Source organism: Pseudophryne corroboree, chromosome 6 (genome assembly GCF_028390025.1).
Source record: "Pseudophryne corroboree isolate aPseCor3 chromosome 6, aPseCor3.hap2, whole genome shotgun sequence".
In the NCBI taxonomy this organism is placed as follows: domain Eukaryota; kingdom Metazoa; phylum Chordata; class Amphibia; order Anura; family Myobatrachidae; genus Pseudophryne; species Pseudophryne corroboree.
Genome location: NC_086449.1, coordinates 34,961,900 through 34,983,979, shown reverse-complemented (window position 1 = coordinate 34,983,979; position 22,080 = coordinate 34,961,900). Strand labels below are relative to the sequence as shown.

The window sequence follows — 22,080 nt, the reverse complement described above, 5'->3', positions numbered from 1 at the left end:
TATATTTTTTATATCATTATCATCCAGTCTATATTAGCAGCAGAAGCAGTACGGTAGTCCACGGCTGTAGCTACCTCTGTGTCGGCAGTCGCTCGTCCATCCATAATTGTATACCACCTACCTGTGGTGTTTTTTTTTTTTTCTATCTTCTTGATACTAGTAGCTTACTTTAGGAGTCTGCAGTGCTGACAGTGTCCAGCAGGTCCGTCATTATAATATATACCTGTCCGGCTGCAGTAGTGATATATATATATTTTTTATATCATTATCATCCAGTCTATATTAGCAGCAGACGCAGTACGGTAGTCCACGGCTGTAGCTACCTCTGTGTCGGCAGTCGCTCGTCCATCCATAATTGTATACCACCTACCGTTGGTGTTTTTTTTTTCTATCTTCTTGATACTACTAGTAGCTTACTTTAGGAGTCTGCAGTGCTGCTGACAGTGTCCAGCAGGTCCGTCATTATATAATATATACCTGTCCGGCTGCAGTAGTGATATATATATATATATTTTTTATATCATTATCATCCAGTCTATATTAGCAGCAGACACAGTACGGTAGTCCAGGCTGTAGCTACCTCTGTGTCGGCAGTCGCTCGTCCATCCATAATTGTATACCACCTACCTGTTGTGTTTTTTTTTCTTTCTATCTTCTTGATACTAGTAGCTTACTTTAGGAGTCTGCAGTGCTGACAGTGTCCAGCAGGTCCGTCATTATATAATATATACCTGTCCGGCTGCAGTAGTGATATATATATATATTTTTTATATCATTATCATCCAGTCTATATTAGCAGCAGACGCAGTACGGTAGTCCATGGCTGTAGCTACCTCTGTGTCGGCAGTCGCTCGTCCATCCATAATTGTATACCACCTACCTGTGGTGTTTTTTTTTTTCTATCTTCTTGATACTAGTAGCTTACTTTAGGAGTCTGCAGTGCTGACAGTGTCCAGCAGGTCCGTCATTATATAATATATACCTGTCCGGCTGCAGTAGTGATATATATATATTTTTTATATCATTATCATCCAGTCTATATTAGCAGCAGACGCAGTACGGTAGTCCACGGCTGTAGCTACCTCTGTGTCGGCAGTCGCTCGTCCATCCATAATTGTATACCACCTACCTGTGGTGGTTTTTTTTTTCTATCTTCTTGATACTAGTAGCTTACTTTAGGAGTCTGCAGTGCTGACAGTGTCCAGCAGGTCCGTCATTATATAATATATACCTGTCCGGCTGCAGTAGTGATATATATATATTTTTTATATCATTATCATCCAGTCTATATTAGCAGCAGACACAGTACGGTAGTCCACGGCTGTAGCTACCTCTGTGTCGGCAGTCGCTCGTCCATCCATAAGTATACTAGTATCCATCCATCTCCATTGTTTACCTGAGGTGCCTTTTAGTTGTGCCTATTAAAATATGGAGAACAAAAATGTTGAGGTTCCAAAAATAGGGAAAGATCAAGATCGACTTCCACCTCGTGCTGAAGCTGCTGCCACTAGTCATGGCCGAGACGATGAAATGCCAGCAACGTCGTCTGCCAAGGCCAATGCCCAATGTCATAGTACAGAGCATGTAAAATCCAAAACACCAAATATCAGTAAAAAAAGGACTCAAAAATCTAAAATAAAATTGTCGGAGGAGAAGCGTAAACTTGCCAATATGCCATTTACCACACGGAGTGGCAAGGAACGGCTGAGGCCCTGGCCTATGTTCATGGCTAGTGGTTCAGCTTCACATGAGGATGGAAGCACTCAGCCTCTCGCTAGAAAAATGAAAAGACTCAAGCTGGCAAAAGCACAGCAAAGAACTGTGCGTTCTTCGAAATCACAAATCCACAAGGAGAGTCCAATTGTGTCGGTTGCGATGCCTGACCTTCCCAACACTGGACGTGAAGAGCATGCGCCTTCCACCATTTGCACGCCCCCTGCAAGTGCTGGAAGGAGCACCCGCAGTCCAGTTCCTGATAGTCAGATTGAAGATGTCAGTGTTGAAGTACACCAGGATGAGGAGGATATGGGTGTTGCTGGCGCTGGGGAGGAAATTGACCAGGAGGATTCTGATGGTGAGGTGGTTTGTTTAAGTCAGGCACCCGGGGAGACACCTGTTGTCCGTGGGAGGAATAGGGCCATTGACATGCCTGGTGAAAATACCAAAAAAATCAGCTCTTCGGTGTGGAAGTATTTCAACAGAAATGCGGACAACATTTGTCAAGCCGTGTGTTGCCTTTGTCAAGCTGTAATAAGTAGGGGTAAGGACGTTAACCACCTCGGAACATCCTCCCTTATACGTCACCTGCAGCGCATTCATCATAAGTCAGTGACAAGTTCAAAAACTTTGGGCGACAGCGGAAGCAGTTCACTGACCAGTAAATCCCTTCCTCTTGTAACCAAGCTCACGCAAACCACCCCACCAACTCCCTCAGTGTCAATTTCCTCCTTCCCCAGGAATGCCAATAGTCCTGCAGGCCATGTCACTGGCAATTCTGACGAGTCCTCTCCTGCCTGGGATTCCTCCGATGCATCCTTGCGTGTAACGCCTACTGCTGCTGGCGCTGCTGTTGTTGCTGCTGGGAGTCGATGGTCATCCCAGAGGGGAAGTCGTACTCGTAAGACCACTTTTACTACTTCCACCAAGCAATTGACTGTCCAACAGTCCTTTGCGAGGAAGATGAAATATCACAGCAGTCATCCTGCTGCAAAGCGGATAACTGAGGCCTTGGCATCCTGGGCGGTGAGAAACGTGGTTCCGGTATCCATCATTACTGCAGAGCCAACTAGAGACTTGTTGGAGGTACTGTGTCCCCGATACCAAATACCATCTAGGTTCCATTTCTCTAGGCAGGCGATACCGAAAATGTACACAGACCTCAGAAAAAGACTCACCAGTGTCCTAAAAAATGCAGTTGTACCCAATGTCCACTTAACCACGGACATGTGGACAAGTGGAGCAGGGCAGGCTCAGGACTATATGACTGTGACAGCCCACTGGGTAGATGTATGGACTCCCGCCGCAAGAACAGCAGCGGCGGCACCAGTAGCAGCATCTCGCAAACGCCAACTCTTTCCTAGGCAGGCTACGCTTTGTATCACCGCTTTCCAGAATACGCACACAGCTAAAAACCTCTTACGGCAACTGAGGAAGATCATCGCAGAATGGCTTACCCCAATTGGACTCTCCTGTGGATTTGTGGCATCGGACAACGCCAGCAATATTGTGTGTGCATTAAATCTGGGCAAATTCCAGCACGTCCCATGTTTTGCACATACCTTGAATTTGGTGGTGCAGAATTATTTAAAAAACGAGAGGGGCGTGCAAGAGATGCTGTCGGTGGCCAGAAGAATTGCGGGACACTTTCGGCGTACAGGCACCACGTACAGAAGACTGGAGCACCACCAAAAACGCCTGAACCTGCCCTGCCATCATCTGAAGCAAGAAGTGGTAACGAGGTGGAATTCAACCCTCTATATGCTTCAGAGGTTGGAGGAGCACCAAAAGGCCATTCAAGCCTATACAACTGAGCACGATATAGAAGGTGGAATGCACCTGTCTCAAGCGCAGTGGAGAATGATTTCAACGTTGTGCAAGGTTCTGCAACCTTTTGAACATGCCACACGTGAAGTCAGTTCAGACACTGCCAGCCTGAGTCATGTCATTCCCCTCATCAGGCTTTTGCAGAAGAAGCTGGAGACATTGAAGGAGGAGCTAACACAGAGCGATTCCGCTAGGCATGTGGGACTTGTGGATGGAGCCCTTAATTCGCTTAACAAGGATTCACGGGTGGTCAATCTGTTGAAATCAGAGCACTACATTTTGGCCACCGTGCTCGATCCTAATTTTAAAACCTACCTTGGATCTCTCTTTCCAGCAGACACAAGTCTGCTGGGGTTCAAAGAACTGCTGGTGACAAAATTGTCAAGTCAAGCGGAACGCGACCTGTCAACATCTCCTCCTTCACATTCTCCCGCAACTGGGGGTGCGAGGAAAAGGCTCAGAATTCCGAGCCCACCCGCTGGCGGTGATGCAGGGCAGTCTGGAGCGACTGCTGATGCTGACATCTGGTCCGGACTGAAGGACCTGACAACGATTACGGACATGTTGTCTACTGTCACTGCATATGATTCTCTCCCCATTGAAAGAATGGTGGAGGATTATATGAGTGACCGCATCCAAGTAGGCACGTCAGACAGTCCGTACTTATACTGGCAGGAAAAAGAGGCAATTTGGAGGCCCTTGCACAAACTGGCTTTATTCTACCTAAGTTGCCCTCCCACAAGTGTGTACTCCGAAAGAGTGTTTAGTGCCGCCGCTCACCTTGTCAGCAATCGGCGTACGAGGTTACATCCAGAAAATGTGGAGAAGATGATGTTCATTAAAATGAATTATAATCAATTCCTCCGTGGAGACATTGACCAGCAGCAATTGCCTCCACAAAGTACACAGGGAGCTAAGATGGTGGATTCCAGTGGGGACGAATTGATAATCTGTGAGGAGGGGGATGTACACGGTGATATATCGGAGGATGATGATGAGGTGGACATCTTGCCTCTGTAGAGCCAGTTTGTGCAAGGAGAGATTAATTGCTTCTTTTTTGGTGGGGGTCCAAACCAACCCGTCATTTCAGTCACAGTCGTGTGGCAGACCCTGTCACTGAAATGATGGGTTGGTTAAAGTGTGCATGTCCCGTTTATACAGCATAAGGGTGGGTGGGAGGGCTCAAGGACAATTCCATCTTGCACCTCTTTTTTCTTTCATTTTTCTTTGCGTCATGTGCTGTTTGGGGGGTGTTTTTTGGAAGGGCCATCCTGCATGACACTGCAGTGCCACTCCTAGATGGGCCAGGTGTTTGTGTCGGCCACTAGGGTCGCTTAGCTTAGTCACACAGCTACCTCATTACGCCTCTTTTTTTTCTTCTTTGCATCATGTGCTGTTTGGGGACTAGTTTTTTGAAGGGCCATCCTGCGTGACACTGCAGTGCCACTCCTAGATGGGCCAGGTGTTTGTGTCGGCCACTTGGGTCGCTTATCTTAGTCACACAGCTACCTCATTGCGCCTCTTTTTTTCTTTGCGTCATGTGCTGTTTGGGGAGTGTTTTTTGGAAGGGCCATCCTGCGTGACACTGCAGTGCCACTCCTAGATGGGCCAGGTGTTTGTGTCGGCCACTTGGGTCGCTTATCTTACTCACACAGCTACCTCATTGCGCCTCTTTTTTTCTTTGCGTCATGTGCTGTTTGGGGAGTGTTTTTTGGAAGGGCCATCCTGCGTGACACTGCAGTGCCACTCCTAGATGGGCCAGGTGTTTGTGTCGGCCACTTGGGTCGCTTATCTTACTCACACAGCTACCTCATTGCGCCTCTTTTTTTCTTTGCGTCATGTGCTGTTTGGGGAGTGTTTTTTGGAAGGGCCATCCTGCGTGACACTGCAGTGCCACTCCTAGATGGGCCAGGTGTTTGTGTCGGCCACTTGGGTCGCTTATCTTAGTCACACAGCTACCTCATTGCGCCTCTTTTTTTTTCTTCTTTGCGTCATGTGCTGTTTGGGGAGTGTTTTTTTGAAGTGCCATCCTGTCTGACACTGCAGTGCCACTCCTAGATGGGCCAGGTGTTTGTGTCGGCCACTTGGGTCGCTTATCTTACTCACACAGCTACCTAATTGCGCCTCTTTTTTCTTTGCGTCATGTGCTGTTTGGGGAGTGTTTTTTGGAAGGGCCATCCTGCGTGACACTGCAGTGCCACTCCTAGATGGGCCAGGTGTTTGTGTCGGCCACTTGGGTCGCTTATCTTACTCACACAGCTACCTCATTGCGCCTCTTTTTTTCTTTGCGTCATGTGCTGTTTGGGGAGTGTTTTTTGGAAGGGCCATCCTGCGTGACACTGCAGTGCCACTCCTAGATGGGCCAGGTGTTTGTGTCGGCCACTTGGGTCGCTGAGCTTAGTCATCCAGCGACCTCGGTGCAAATTTTAGGACTAAAAATAATATTGTGAGGTGTGAGGTGTTCAGAATAGACTGAAAATGAGTGGAAATAATGGTTATTGAGGTTAATAATACTTTGGGATCAAAATGACCCCCAAATTCTATGATTTAAGCTGTTTTTTAGGGTTTTTTGAAAAAAAAAAACGAATCCAAAACACACCCGAATCCGACAAAAAAAATTCAGTGAGGTTTTACCAAAACGCGTTCGAACCCAAAACACGGCTGCGGAACCGAACCCAAAACCAAAACACAAAACCCGAAAAATTTCCGGTGCTCATCACTACTGAAAAACGCTCCATATCTGTGCTCAGTGTGCTGCATATATCTGTGCTCACACTGCTTTATTGTGGGGACTGGGGACCAGCAGTATTATATAGGAGGAGTACAGTGCAGAGTTTTGCTGACCAGTGACCACCAGTATACATTGTCTGCCTGAAAAACGCTCCATATCTGTGCTCAGTGTGCTGCATATATCTGTGCTCACACTGCTTTATTGTGGGGACTGGTGACCAGAAGTATTATATAGGAGGAGTACAGTGCAGAGTTTTGCTGACCAGTGACCACCAGTATACGTTGTCTGCCTGAAAAACGCTCCATATCTGTGCTCAGTGTGCTGCATATATCTGTGCTCACACTGCTTTATTGTGGGGACTGGGGACCACCAGTATATTATATAGGAGGAGTACAGTGCAGAGTTTTGCTGACCAGTGACCACCAGTATTATACGTTCTCTGCCTGAAAAACGCTCCATATCTGTGCTGCATTGTAGTATATAGTAGGAGTACAGTGCATAATTTTGCTGACCACCAGTATATAATATATAGCAGTACGGTACAGTAGGCCTCTGCTCTACCTACCTCTGTGTCGTCAAGTATACTATCCATCCATACCTGTGGTGCATTTCAGTTTTGCACAGTTTGCTGACCACCAGTATATAATATATAGCAGTACGGTACAGAAGGCCACTGCTCTACCTACCTCTGTGTTGTCAAGTATACTATCCATCCATACCTGTGGTGCATTTCAGTTTTGCACAGTTTGCTGACCACCAGTATATAATATATAGCAGTACGGTACAGTAGGCCACTGCTCTACCTACCTCTATGTCGTCAAGTATACTATCCATCCATACCTGTGGTGCATTTCAGTTGTGCGCAGTATATATAGTAGTAGGCCATTGCTATTGATACTGGCATATAACTCCACACATTAAAAAATGGAGAACAAAAATGTGGAGGGTAAAATAGGGAAAGATCAAGATCCACTTCCACCTCGTGCTGAAGCTGATGCCACTAGTCATGGCCGAGACGATGATATGCCATCAAAGTCGTCTGCCAAGGCCGATGCCCAATGTCATAGCAGAGAGCATGTAAAATCCAAAAAACAAAAGTTCAGTAAAATGACCTAAAAATCTCAATTAAAAGCGTCCGAGGAGAAGCGTAAACTTGCCAATATGCCATTTACGACACGGAGTGGCAAGGAACGGCTGAGGCCCTGGCCTATGTTCATGGCTAGTGGTTCAGCTTCACATGATGATGGAAGCACTCATCCTCTCGCTAGAAAACTGCAGTGCCACTCCTAGATGGGCCAGGTGTTTGGGTCAGCCACTTGGGTTGCTTAGCTTAGTAATACAGCTACCTCATTGCGCCTCTTTTTTTCTTTGCATCATGTGCTGTTTGGGGACAATTTTTTTGAAGTGCCATCCTGTCTGACACTGCAGTGCCACTCCTAGATGGGCCAGGTGTTTGTGTCGGCCACTTGGGTTGCTTAGCTTAGTCACACAGCTACCTCATTGCGCTTCTTTTTTTCTTTGCATCATGTGCTGTTTGGGGACTATTTTTTTGAAGTGCCATCCTGACTGACACTGCAGTGCCACTCCTAGATAGGCCAGGTGTTTGTGCCGGCCACTTGTGTCACTTAGCTTAGTCACACAGCGACTTCGGTGCAAATTTTAGGACTAAAAATAATATTGTGAGGTGTGAGGTGTTCAGAATAGACTGAAAATGAGTGGAAATAATGGTTATTGAGGTTAATAAGACTATGGGATCAAAATGACCCCCAAATTCTATGATTTAAGCTGTTTTTGAGGGTTTTTTTGTAAAAAACACCCGAATCCAAAACACACCCGAAATCGACAAAAAATTTTGAGGGAGGTTTTGCCAAAACGCGTCCGAATCCAAAACACGGTCGCGGAACCGAATCCCAAACCAAAACACAAAACCCGAAAAATGTCCGGTGCACATCACTACCTTACATGTTGTTAGGTGAATTGTGGTCAGCAGTGTGAGCTGCTTCAGCGGGGTGTAATGAAGCAATGATTGCAGTATACATCGAACAGTCTACAACTGAGGTCAGCTTGTGCAGATTTTAAGGTAGACCTGTAGTCACTCAGAAACTGCACACCATAAATGTGCGTTCAGTTGTAAAAAAAAATGCGTATGCTCCGCCTATCTAAAATCTGCATACGCCAACAACACGCCCCTGCTCGTGATTTTTGCGAGTCCAGCCCTTTAGTACGCCCCTACACGCCTAGTTTTCGTAGTGTATACGCAGTTTTTGCTATGTCTCAGAAGTTGTATTTTTTGTCTCAGAAATTTAGTTTTTTGTCTCAGATTTTATGTATTTTCGCAATTTATGCGATTTTTGCAGTTTTGCGTTCCTTGTTGAATTAGCCCCACTATCTGTACGTGTTACATCTGCCCCCCCCCCACACCCACACCCCCGGCAGTGCACATGGTTTTGCCCATTAGAGAACAATTTTGCTGGTGCGATCAGGTCTGAATTAGGCTCAATGGGGCTGATGTAATAACTTGGAGAAGGCATAAGGAAGTGATAAACCAGTGATAAGTGCAAGGCGATAAAGGCACCAGCCAATCAGCTCCTAACTGTTAATTTACATATTGGAGCTGATTGGCTGGTGCCTTTATCACCTTGCACATATCACTGGTTTATCACTTCCTCATGCCTTCTCCAGGTTAATACATCTGCCCCAGTATTTCTAAGCAAGATGGTTTAAGTATCATTCACAGTTGTCAATCTTCCAGTGCCAGCATTCCATAGTCTACATGGTACAGTATTATAAATTATATCATCAGACTCCCCCGTTTCAGCTATTGTACTTTGTACACCAGAAAGACCCTTGCACCAGAACTTAAGCAACTAAAGGTGAATTTAGCAAAGTAATAGTATTTTTCTCGTAGTACAGGTACCTTTTTATTCATACAATAAAGCATTGCTACTTACTTATTCTTGTAAGGATATAGGGGCAGATGTATTAACCTGGAGAAGGCATAAGGAAGTGATAAACCAGTGATATGTGCAAGGTGATAAAGGCACCAGCCAATCAGCTCCAATATGTAAATGAACAGTTAGGATCTGATTGGCTAGTGCCTTTATCACCTTACACATATCACTGGTTTATCACTTCCTTATGCCTTCTCCAGGTTAATACATCTGCCCCATAATTTTCTAGTACAGTAATACCACTTTTATAATTATACTTTTCACATGGGTATCATCTTTTAGATATAGCTTGTGCTTCCTAATATTCACTAACACTTTAGCCTGTCACTAGTGTGCTGCCCTGGGGTGTCTGGCCCTTGCCGGTTTGTGGGGTACCGCGCCACGGACTTAGGGCCTAATTCAGACCCGATCGCTGTTGAGCAAATTCGTAAGGCGGACGATTATTGATCAACTGCGCTTGCGTATAGTTTGTGGTGCGCATACATGAGGCCAAACTGCATGAGAATCCAGTGATATTGCAAGTTAATTGACAGGAAGCGGGCATTGGGGGGCGTAACTAGACGTTTTCTGGGAGTGTCAGGAAAAATACAGGTATTCCCAAGCGTTTTCAGGGCGGGTGTGTGAAGTAAGCTCCGGCCCTGATCAGCCTGTTTGTATTGCACTGTAGGAGTAGTTCCTAGGCTGCGCACAGACTGGAAAAAAACTTTAGATGGTGGGTGAGTTGCAAATGGAATTGCAGCTGACCGGAGTTCATAGAGATTTTCGAAAGGTTTATATAGACTTGCACAGGGTGAGTTTTCTCTCTGGGTGGCGATTATCTGATTGCAAATCTCTGCAAATTTGCAGAGGAGCAATCAGGTCAGAATTAGGACTTTAGACTTAATGTTAGGTACCCCCAGTACTCAGCGACGCCTTGAAGTTGGCCTGGGGGCTTACCATGTCTTTGCAAATATATGCAACTGAGATCCATGAATTATCTACCACCATTTAGTTTTCAAATCCTGTTGCTGATATCATCCCGTGTGCTGGGGGATACTAATGTTTTTTGTTTCTAGTTCTAATCTTCAGCCTGGAGCAGCTGAAAGCATGTGATTAATCAACCAGAGCAGCTCTGAAGAGCTCCCTTTTCAAGGCAAGGTGGGAGTGTCATTTGCCTGTCAGTCTGGGAATAGGAGGAGGAGTCTAAGGTATAAAAGGCTGTCTGGGATGGATTTATGATAAAAGCTGGTCGGTGACTAGGTGTAGGTCCCTATTAGTTAGTGACAGGACTATGAACATTTACTGTGTAATTGTTACTCGTCAACAGTCATCCTGATGAAATAAAGCTGTAGTAGAGATGTAAAAAGTCAGTGCATGCGTCCACTACACAGTTTATTTATCAAAGCACATATATTACAATCATTATAAAATGTAAGGTGTAGGTTTTAAGCATACACACACTTTTATTGTTTTACCATTTACAACAAGGCTTTTGAGGCAGAATGCAATCTGTACATGTCTTGTTTTAGAACAACACTGCGAGTAGAGGTAGGGATACCAGTAAACAAATGTTTTTGAGGTTTCAGATCTTTTTAACTTTATCAGTCTGATTCTTCTCTTTCCCCATGAGATGTTCTCTGGAGTTCATATGGGGTCTGAACAGAATAATAAAACATTTAGGTATAAACATGCAAATAACCAGACCCCAACTCGATGACTGGATAGCGAATATCTCCATGGCCACAGTGTATTTGCCCTTTGAGCTGAGGGAGGCCGGGATGTAGGACACCCAGACACTGAGGAAGGCCAGCATGCTGAAGGTGATGAACTTGGCTTCATTGAAGCTGTCAGGAAGTGTCCTGGCCAAGAAGGCAACTATGAAACTAATGGTGGCCAAAAGAGTAAGATATCCCAGCATGCTCCAGAAGGCAATCTGTGACCCCTCGTTACATTCAACAATGATTACTCCGAATTTAATTTCTGTTTTGAGTTCCAGAAAAGGAGGGGACAACATCAGCCACGTAACGCAGATAGAGGATTGAGTAATGATACATAGAACGATGACAAAATAGGATACTTTGGAAGTTGTCCATTTCCTCATGCAGCTACCTGGCTTTGTGGCTTTGAAGGCTATGACGACCATAATGGTTTTGGCCAAGATGCAGGACACACAAAGGGCAAACACAATGCCAAATGCAACTTGTCGTAAAAGACATTTCTGAGGATTGGGGCAACCAATAAAAACCAGCGAGCAGAGGAAACAAAGGGATAATGACACCAGAAGAAGGCAACTTAAATAATAGTTATTGGCTCGGACAATGGGTGTGTTCTTATAATGAATAAAAAGTCCAAAGATTGCCATGGGAACTAATGATGAGGAGATACTTGTCACAGTTAAAGTGGCCCCCAAAGGATCTTCAAAGGCCAGAAATTCTCTGGTCTTTGGAACACAGTTATCTTGTGCTGGATCTGGCCACGTATCCCACAAGCATTTGGTACAATCTACTGAATCTGGAAAATGGAAAACAAGTTGGCTTCATCAGTTTATCTTCACATAATGATATAATTGGAATTTAGTGAAGCGATTCCTTTCTAGAACACTTACAGAGGCTGCAACATGAGCGTGGATTGTTATATACAGTGGGTTGGATAACCACAACAGGTGGCTTTTGACCAAAAACCAATAAATATACAAAACATGGAACATGTCTATAGTGACATTCTATCACTCACCTGATTGGTTGGAAATCTCTCCACAAGGGCAAGGGATGCATTGGTAACAACACACCGGTTCCCCTCTTTTGGCCACTTTCCTAAATCCTGGTGGACAGCTAGAACTGCAGACCGAGAGAGGGACCTTGGGGACAATATTTATAAGAGATATTTGTCATCCAATTTGTGGTACAAATAGCTAGGAAATACATAAATACACAGATAGAGATAGATAGATAGATAGATAGATAGATAGATAGATAGATAGATAGATAGATAGATAGATAGATAGATAGATAGATAGAGTATATAAAATGTATTTGTAAAAGAAAAGTCTGAAACCAATTTCTGTTCTTGCTATTCATTGTGGATAATCTTTTTTGGACCTATTTATTAATAAAAGATCACTGGGGAAGTAATCAGAGACTTACCCCATCAATGGCTGGTTGGGGTCACTTCTGTGTATATACAGTGCATCCGGAAAGTATTCACAGCGCTTCACTTTTTCCACATATTGTTATGGTACAGCCTTATTCCAAAATGGAATAAATTCATTTTTTCCCCCTTAAATTCTACACACAATACCCCATAATGACAACGTGAAAAAAGTGTTTTTGAGATTTTTGCAAATTCATTAAAAATAAAAAACTAAGAAATCACATGTACATAAGTATTCACAGCCTTTGCTCAATACTTTGTTGATGCACCTTTGGCAGCACTTACAGCCTCCAGTCTATTTGAATATGATGCCACAAGCTTGGCACACCTATCTTTGGGCAGTTTCGCCCATTCCTCTTTGCAGCACCTCTCAAGCTCCATCAGGTTGGATGGGAAGCGTTGGTGCACAGCAATTTTCAGATCTATCCAGAGATGTTCAATCGGATTCAAGTCTGGGCTCTGGCTGGGCCACTGAAGGACATTCCCAGAGTTGTCCTGAAGCCACTCCTTTGATATCTTGGCTGTGTGCTTAGGGTCGTTGTATTCGGTGTATAACTTGACACTGACATATGCTCATGGGATCCCGACACTGATGAGAATGCCAGTGCCGACATCCTGAATAGGATCACAATACCGGCGCTGGCATCCCAACAGCCAGACAGATCCCGATCGAGTGAGTGCCGGGATGTCAGAGTGATAAGGTGCAGCGTGGAAGTTATATTTAGGCTGCGGGAGGAAGGTTAGGTTGAGGGAAGAGGGGGTTTGGTTTAGGCTGAGGGGAGGGGGGGTTAGGGTTAGGCACCCACAGGGAGGGTTAGTGTTAGGCTGCAGAGAGGGATGGTTAGGTTTAGGCATCACCAGGGAGAGTTAGGGTTAGGCTGCGGAGGGGGGGGGGGGGGAATTAGGTGGTGAGGGGTAGATTGCCTACTGACCCCTGTCAGGATTCTAAGCAGCAGGATACAGCACTCAGTATTCTGACCGTCGGCATCCCACCCGCCGGCATTTCAGCCCCAACCCATTCTCACTGCCCTGGAAACTTGGTCTTGGGCTTCTAGGCGCAAAGAAAATGTAAAGAAAATTTAAGTGACAATGAACAAATGTTTTCAAGCTCTAGGACACAAAATTGTCACATGCACATTCTGTAGCTCCAAAGCATACCTAGCAGTTTTGGGAGATTCTGAAGTGGGACAGGTAGGGTGAGTGAGGCAATGAACAGATTTATTCCATATAATTTAGATGTACTGTACATGATTTGTGGTCTTATTCATTGTGTGTACTGGAGTCAGGTAAAAAAACAGTGTCCAGTTGACAGGATGATGAAGATGATGATGATGATGATGATGATGATTATGACGACGATGATTGACTGATGACAATGACGACGACGACACCAGACCACTATGTAATTTTCTGATTTTTTTGTTAGCATACTGACTCCTCCAGCTGATAACATTTCAATATTTACCTATGTTAAGGTGTCTACATCTATTTTCTGATTGGCCAGTATGAATACTGGAGGAAATAAGTTTCCACTGGATTTATGGGGCGGTATGTAATGCCATCCGAGTTGGCTGCAGGTGCGGGCTGTCGGCCGTACTCTGACTTTTCTTTAAAGCGGCAACCGCTTACAAGGCATGGGTTTGCATTGTAAATTATTGCCGCTTTTAAAAAAAATGCCCAAGTTTGGCCTACAACTTGCGCCTGCGGACAACCCAGAAGGCATTACATCCAGCCCATAATGTAACAAAAGACGCTTTGGAAAACATTTTTTATATGTCATTACATTTGCTACATAAAATGACATTTCATTTGGAAAATGTAACTTTTTCAACAACACCGACAAATGGATCTCTACTCTACCTGGCAGTATAATTGTGACGCATATGTTGTGTGCGATAATTTCTTTTTATTATGTCAGGATATTCTAGATGTTCGTTGATGCTACTGTTTGTGGGTATTGTGAAGCATGACGGGGCATGTAGGGAGAACAGTTGAAGACAGAATATAGATTGATTACTGTTTCTTACTTTGATAATGTTGTGTGAGTAGATCCAGAAAGCAATGTTTAAAAAAAATAAAAAAATCTCAAAATATAATGTTTTATCTATGAATCCATGATCGTAGTGAGCTAACAAATTAAAGAAGTTCAGTAATGTAGACAGAAAACCATAATGACCTTATTAGAGTAATTAGCCTCATGCAATCTAACAGAAGACAAAACAGGTCCACAAACAACGTCTCACCCTCTTTACTCCAGTGCCCCACTGTACAGAGCTAGTGTTGATGATGAACACATTTCCAGTGGTGACGCTGGTGTCATAACTTCCCACTGTAACCTGTTGGAGTCTTCCATCTGGACTCAGCTGCCAATTCACTATGTCATACAGTGCAGGTGGATCTCCATTCTTATTGAAGAAGAGTTCTCTGCCGCTGGTCATCCTCAGATGCACCTTCTTCACGTAGTGTAATAGCTGCATACAAATGGACAGTACCACTGAGGATATGTGTATATGTACAGAAGAAAGCCGAAAATATAATCTGAAATACAGTATACTGTACATCAGGCCCCAGTAATGCTGACTCTACTGTGAGTGATTTGTACTTGAAAAATTGAACATAGTGATGCTTTCTAAAGCTTTGTACAACATGGCAATGCAGATTTATTTCCTGACCAACTCACTTCTTGCTTGAACTTTCCCTTTCCCTTATTATTTTAAATAATAATCCACGAACAAGTGCTTCCCTTTCCCTTACTTTTACTATTATCTACTCCATACTCCCTACAATGGCACCTACCCCTTGGTTGCTGGGCAGAACATTTTAGCCCTAAAACCCCCTTAGGAGTTGAATTTGGAAATATCCCTGCTTAGTGGGTGGCAGCACATAACTGCCACAGTTTCTAGACCACCCAGCAGGTCCAATGTTCCAGGTCACCCAGCAGGTGCACAGGGAGAGTTCACAACTGTCACACTTTCCAGAGCACAATGGTGATGCATTGTAAATGGCTGGTGGACATTTTGCCACATAACTCTGAAACAAAGCAACAAATGACAATGCCAATATTTTTCTGCAAATCTACGCACCAAAACCTTTAATTGCATATCATGTGCCCTGTTCTTATAACGGCATCATAGAAATATGGCACTCATAAAAGTCATCCTTCTGCTATTAATATATAACATACTGACCACCAACATGATTACATTTGCACAATCTTTTTACAAATATTGTAATGGGAAACTTTGTGGGCCCAAGGCATAAGGGATCTTTAATTGCATATAAAGGGGCATGTGGAGTAGATGGCATATAAAGGGTCATGTTTGCAATCTAATGCCATTAATCAATTTTTGTTGTCTGTATTAGAGTGGTAAGGAAGTGGCTTGAAATCTGATAAATGCAGTTAAAATAGAGTGAGGTGCAATCTCCTGTGCACAAATTACCTGTCAGATTGGACTTGTACTAGCCCGATCCCTGGTGCTGAAACCAGACAGATCTTCTGAGAGGCATGCATGAGGCCAGCAGCTTCAGGCAGAGATTCTCAAATGTGGTCCTCAAGGCACTCCAATGGCCCAGGTTTTAAGTTTATCCATGCTTGGCCACAGGTGACTTAATGAGCACCTCAGTCAATTTGATTTAACCATCTGTCCTGAGTCATGGATATACCTAAAATCTGGACCGTTGGAGTGCCTTGAGGACCGCATTTGAGAAACTCTGGCTTAAGGAAATGCTGATCCATGTAGTGCCTATTAGAGGATCCTTGTGTGCCTCCAGGCGAGTTGGCAAAATAGGAAAGGTGTAAGTGGACACATCTGTACATATGCCCCCATGTGTCCATGTTTGCAAATGAATATTACGAAGATCTTGGCCTCATACCAAGAACAGACATATTTTTTACATCTATTCTCTGTTCTGTTGCGCTTGCTTTCCCCATTTTTCCTGAATAATTACATCACTATTATTTGTATTTTGCTTTGTGAGTGAGAACATCTATGCAATTGCATACTCAATTTTATTTGGTATGTGTGTTTTTAGATATTCTAACCTGCCATGGTTGGAAGTTCCTGACATCAGCGCATGACCCATTAGCAAATGGCCCGTTTCCGTTCCTGCAGTTGCCCAAATCTTGCAGAGCTTTGGCTACAACACGGACGGCTGTGTAGATGTTATAAGTTACCCTCAAGCCAGAGATATCATTATAACTGTTCTGTAGGCTTTTTAGACTTTCTTCACCAGTACATTCATGAATTAATGATTGCGAAGAGGCTGTGAAGTTTTTCTTGTCTGGGAATTTACAGCTAAAAACTACCTCCCAGAATATTTTTATCCATTCACCTCCCACAGGCATAGATGGGTGGATGCTGTTGAGGAAATCTCCAAAGCCTGGCATGCTTTCGCTGTGTAGGGCAAAACCAATGGTTCCAACAAGAAGTCTAGAATACTTGTCTACTGATAAGAAAGGAGAAGTTGCCCAAGCCTCACCGGCAATCCATAGCTTCCCTGAGATATTTTGTCTTAACATCTCATCAAGAACGTAGACTAAGTCTATATCGGTGGAAAAGATGACCACTGCTGTGGCCGATGATTCTTTAATGACCCCAACAACATGTGGGGCATTTCGGTCTTGCTGGCTGGTAATAATATTCTCTGTGAAGGCCACACAAGCACCGGCTTTTAGAATATCTCTCTTGATCATTTGGATACCTTGTTGTCCATAGTCATTGTCAGTGGCTACTAGTCCAACCCAGGTCCACCCAAAATGCAGCACCAGCTGAGCCAGACCCTGGGACTGAAAGGCATCACTAGGGACTGTTCTAAAGAAGGAGCGGAACTGTACACGGTTGCTGAGAAGTGAGCTTGTGGAGAAGTGGCTGATCTGTTGTGAGTTACAAAACAACTTTTAGAAGCTTCACACAGGAAAGAAAAAATTCACATACTGTATGTACAAAAACATCAACCTATTTTAAATCACACTACAATACTCCAATGTGTCAGAGGCTTTTTAACAGAATACTACATTATCTAAAATGTCTTTCTCTTTCATTACAAAAAATATTTATATTTTTTTGCCATAATTCTGAATGACAAAAGCCTCCGAAATTGCCCCGATGCTATGGAGTTAAAACGTAAAAAAAAAAAAAGAAACATCTGTTTTATTTATTTTTTTAACTACAATTTAAAATTATGGTTCTGACAGAGATTTACAGAGTTCCCAATGCAGTCTCATCTTACGATTTATTTATTTTTGGAAATAGCCTACATACTGTATGCATCTTACACATCTGGAAATGTGTAGACAAAGAGCATAGCCCTGCCCCACTTGCACCCTGCATAGCCCCATCCCCATTCCTTGATTGGCTGCCACCTAATATATCCAGCCGCCCAACTGGTCAAACCCGCCGTCTACATTGTGTGTAATGGCCATCGATGGTGCAAATCATGGATGGTTCACTGTCGATGGTTTCCTGCCATCACTGTAAAATGCTGATGTCACCATTGATGGCGGATCCTTTGCTATCAATTCCTAATTGATGGATACTAGAGTAAAATTGACAGAAATTAAAATGGCTGATAACAGAGGGCAATAATCTGCAGTAAAATAAATATTACTAAGAGGTTTTTTAAAAAGGGAAACAGGACAAATCAAAACATGAAAGTTTAGAAAAAGGAAAAGTAATATACTGCAAGTCATAGATACTGATCTGAAAAACATCTGGAAGCATTGCATGGAACAGAAGATTCTCATTACATCCCCCTAGGGGAAAGCTTCATTAGATTATGCTTTTATCAATTTCCTTTCCAGAGTCTGCAATGGGGGCAATGGACATTCATTAATTGTAATTGCAACTTCTCAGCCTATAGAACTTGAGAGAGCACTTTATGTGGATTCAGTATGATATCCCGATGGGCAGGATACCAGCGGTCAGAATCCTGACAGCGGCACCACTACAATCAGAATCCTGACTTTTCCTCCAAAAGTACCCTAACCTTCCCCTGCCTCCTGCCCCCTACCCTAACCTCAACACTCCCTTGTGGGTACCTAAACCTAACCTTTCACCGGTGTCGCCTTACCCTAACCCTCCATCATTACTCGCTGCCTAAACCTAACCCTTCTAAGTGCCTTACCCCCCCCCCCCCCACCCACACCATAACCTTCCCGTCCCTGCCCCCCTTATAATGCCTAAACCTAAAACTCCCCCCCCCCCCAAACTTCTGGAAGAAGGACAAGGATTCCGGGCATCGGTATTTTGATGCCGGGATCCCTAGCTTCATCAGGATTTTGACGCCGGTTTTATGCCGTTGTTCGGGATTCCAGCATCGGGATTTCGACCACCTGGATCCCATCTGGTGGCATTTTAACTACATCCCCTTGATGCCTATACACTGAAATACATACAATGACAAAAAGTACCATGTACTAAAAGTAATTACATGTACTGTATTATTTAATGTTTTAGGACTATTGGGCAGTGTACTGAATTACTTATTACTTTAACTGCATTATATTTTTATGTAGTGTATATGGAAGACTAAATATGTGGATATACAGGGGTATATTTACTAAAGTGGGAGTTGTTTCAGAAGTGGAGATGTTTCCCATAGGAACCAATCAGATTCCACTTAACATTCATCTAGCTGCTTCTAGAAGATAATAACTAGGATCTGATTGGTTGCTCTCGGCAACATCTCCACTTCTAAAAAAACCTCACAGTTTAGTAAACATACCCCACCAGGGGCGGAACTACTGGCGGGGCAGGCAGTGCATTGCACTGGGGCCCCGCCGCACTCAAGGGCCCACAGCCGCCGGCCGGCATTACATGAATGAGTCACAATGACTCATTGTATGTCATGCCGCAGCCGCACACCAGCGCTCCCGTGACCCGCCTGTCATAAGGAACGATTCTGGCCACCCGCACACGAAGGAGGGAGGTGGGTCCGTCCCTCCCTCCCTCATATACAAACAGGTCACAGTCTCTCAGTGAAGGAGAGTGCCGCAGCAGCGCTTTGTTACTGGTGGAGGCGCTGCTGCTGCTGCTCCTCTGCTTCACTATAGGCTGTCTCTGAGAACAGCCTATAGGGAAGCAGAGGGGCAGCAGCAGCGCCTCCACCAGTAACACAGCGCTGCTGCGGCTCCCTCCTTCACCTCCCTCCTCCTTCTTCTCTACTGCCCGGGAAGCTGCACCGAGGAGCCAGAGCCAACAGAGAGGGTAAGTATAATTCTTCTTTCTTTCTTTCTTTCTTTCTTTCTTTCTTTCTTTCTTTCTTTCTTTCTTTCTTTCTTTCTTTCTTTCTTTCTTTCTTTCTTTCTTTCTTTCTGTCTCTTTCTTTTTTTATTTGTTGGGACTGCCTGCCGCAATGTGTAAAAAGGGGGGAGTCGGGACTGCCTGCCGCAATGTAAAAAATGGGGAATCTGCCTGCCGCAATGTAAAAATGGGGAATCTGCCTGCCGCAATGTGTAAAAATGGGGAATCTGCCTGCCGCAATGTAAAAATGGGGAATCTGCCTGCCGCAATGTGTAAAAATGGGGAATCTGCCTGCCGCTATGTATAAAAATGGGGAATCTGCCTGCCGCTATGTATAAAAATGGGGAATCTGCCTGCCGCTATGTGTAAAAAGGTAGAATCTGCCTGCCGTAATGTGTAAAAAGGGCACGCTATCTGCCGTTATGTGTAAAGGTGTATGGTGTCTGCCGTAATGTGTAAAATGGGGACGCTGTCTGCCGTAATGTGTAAAATGGGGACGCTGTCTGCCGTAATGTGTAAAAAGTGCACGCTGTCTGCCGCTATGTGTAACGAGGGCACGCTGTCTGCCGCTATGTGTAACGAGGGCACGCTGTCTGCCATTGTGTAAAAAGTGTATGCTGTCTGCCGCTATGTGTAACGAGGGCACGCTGTCTGCCGTTATGTGTAAAAAGTGCACGCTGTCTGCCGTTATGTGTAAAAAGGGGAATCTGTTCGCTGTAAGGAGTAAAAGGGTCTCTACCTGGTGTAGTGGTGCTACTGTGCGGCGTAATTTGAAGAATGGAGACTACTGTGCACCGTTTTATGAATTGGTATTATTTTGTGGACACACCCCTTCCCCACGAAGCCACGCCACTATGTATTTTTGCGCGCGCCTACGGCGCGCACTGCCCATGGGGTGGACTTGGATGGGGGGGCCCAAAGCATTTTGTTGCACCTGGGCCCACCGCTTGCTTGTTCCGCCACTGTACCCCACAGAGAGGAGAATAAACAGTAAAGGTGCATACACACTTGCTGAAAAAATGAGCAACGACGTTCATTTTCACCCTTCCTGAACGACGACGCTCACTTTCTCGGCAAGTCTGTATGCCGCCGCGGATCACTGATGTGCGGCTCCGTGGGTCGTTAACGACCCTCGCTGACGGCCGTGCAGGTAGCTCAGTCTGGACTGTCGGTCAAGAGCTGCCCGGCCGCTACGTGATGTCACTGAATGTCATATCGCTCAATGTGTATGCCCGGCCACCGACCGCCCCAGCCTGGGAGCGGGAACACTAGGCCACGTTGCTCATAGAGGACGTCGCCTTAAGTCATAGTAAATATTATTAAACATTCGTTTTCTTTTTACATTTCCCTCTTTTATGACTTTATTCATGGGGTACAATCTTTTGATTCACATTTATCTAGCACCAATTGTCTGTTCAGTTGATACAAAGGCACTTACTTGTGGATACTGGTACAGCCCTAGAATGTGAGCCAGCTGGATGGTGTATGTAGACATAGAGTGGCCAATCACTGCCGCCAAATGGACATCTTGCCGGCAGCGATAATTAGGCAGAGGCTGCCCGTCCCCACTCAGTAGTTGCAGTGTCCCTGACAGCGCCCTCTGCAGGACTGTACAGGAGTCATAGATCTGGAATCCTAAGGTGATGTTTGGCAGAAAATCTGGGTTCTTGTTTATCTCCTGCACTGCAAAATGTATTGCCTGGACCCGCTGGTAGTTTTCAAACCTGAACCTGAGTGTCAGATATAAAGATAATATTATTATCGTCTTCTGATGAGGATAGGGTTCCTGTAATGTACAGTAAAAAACACCAACACAATTGTCTACTCAGCCTGCAAAGCCATGCTACTACAGGACGTAAGCAATGAATCTGTGAATAACTACTTATAGACCAATTACCTACGTACAGTATTATTAAATACATGCAATAGGCGTTCCCACAAATCATACCCAGTACATACTGCACATAGGTAATTGGGGTCATGAAGTAAAGCCAGTAATTGATCTCCAGCAAACTACAGGCTGTTGCTTTAGCCATCCCAAATAGCACCTATCGGCGTGCCAGGCCCTGTGCGGTTTGTCAGCAGTGAGCATCTTTCTCACTCGAAATGTTTGTCTAAATTAGATATTTGCAGTTCGGTTCTACAGAAATCCGAGTCCACCCATATTTAGTGGATCCGAACTAAAACACTGTCTGGAACTCCTGCGGAGATCCGATCAGAACAGAGCCCTGATTTAAATCTTCCCACTGTTTAGAATTCAGATTTTGGGCCTTATTCAAGGTTGATTGCAAAACATAATTTTCCTCTAATGGGCAAAACCATGTACAGTGCAGGTGGGGCAGATGTAACATGTGCAGAGAGAGTTAGATTTGGGTGAGGTGTGTTCAAACTGAAATCTAAACTGCAGTGCAAAAATAAAGCAGCCAGTATTTACTCTGCACAGAAACAATATAACCCACCCAAATCTAACTCTCTCTGCACATGT

General features: G+C 44.5%; 1 protein-coding gene across 1 annotated transcript; it reads right to left on the bottom strand.

The window, feature by feature from the left end:
• Positions 1-10,761: 10,761 nt before the first annotated feature.
• On the bottom strand, positions 10,762-21,631 carry LOC134934197 (extracellular calcium-sensing receptor-like). Its single transcript, XM_063929687.1, has 6 exons — positions 21,555-21,631; positions 21,034-21,325; positions 16,397-17,227; positions 14,598-14,825; positions 11,938-12,061; positions 10,762-11,715 (listed from the first exon to the last, which is right to left on the bottom strand). The coding sequence occupies exons 1-6, from the start codon at positions 21,629-21,631 to the stop codon at positions 10,787-10,789; spliced, it is 2,481 nt and encodes an 826-aa protein (XP_063785757.1). The 3' UTR covers positions 10,762-10,786.
• Between the last annotated feature and the right edge of the window lie 449 nt (positions 21,632-22,080).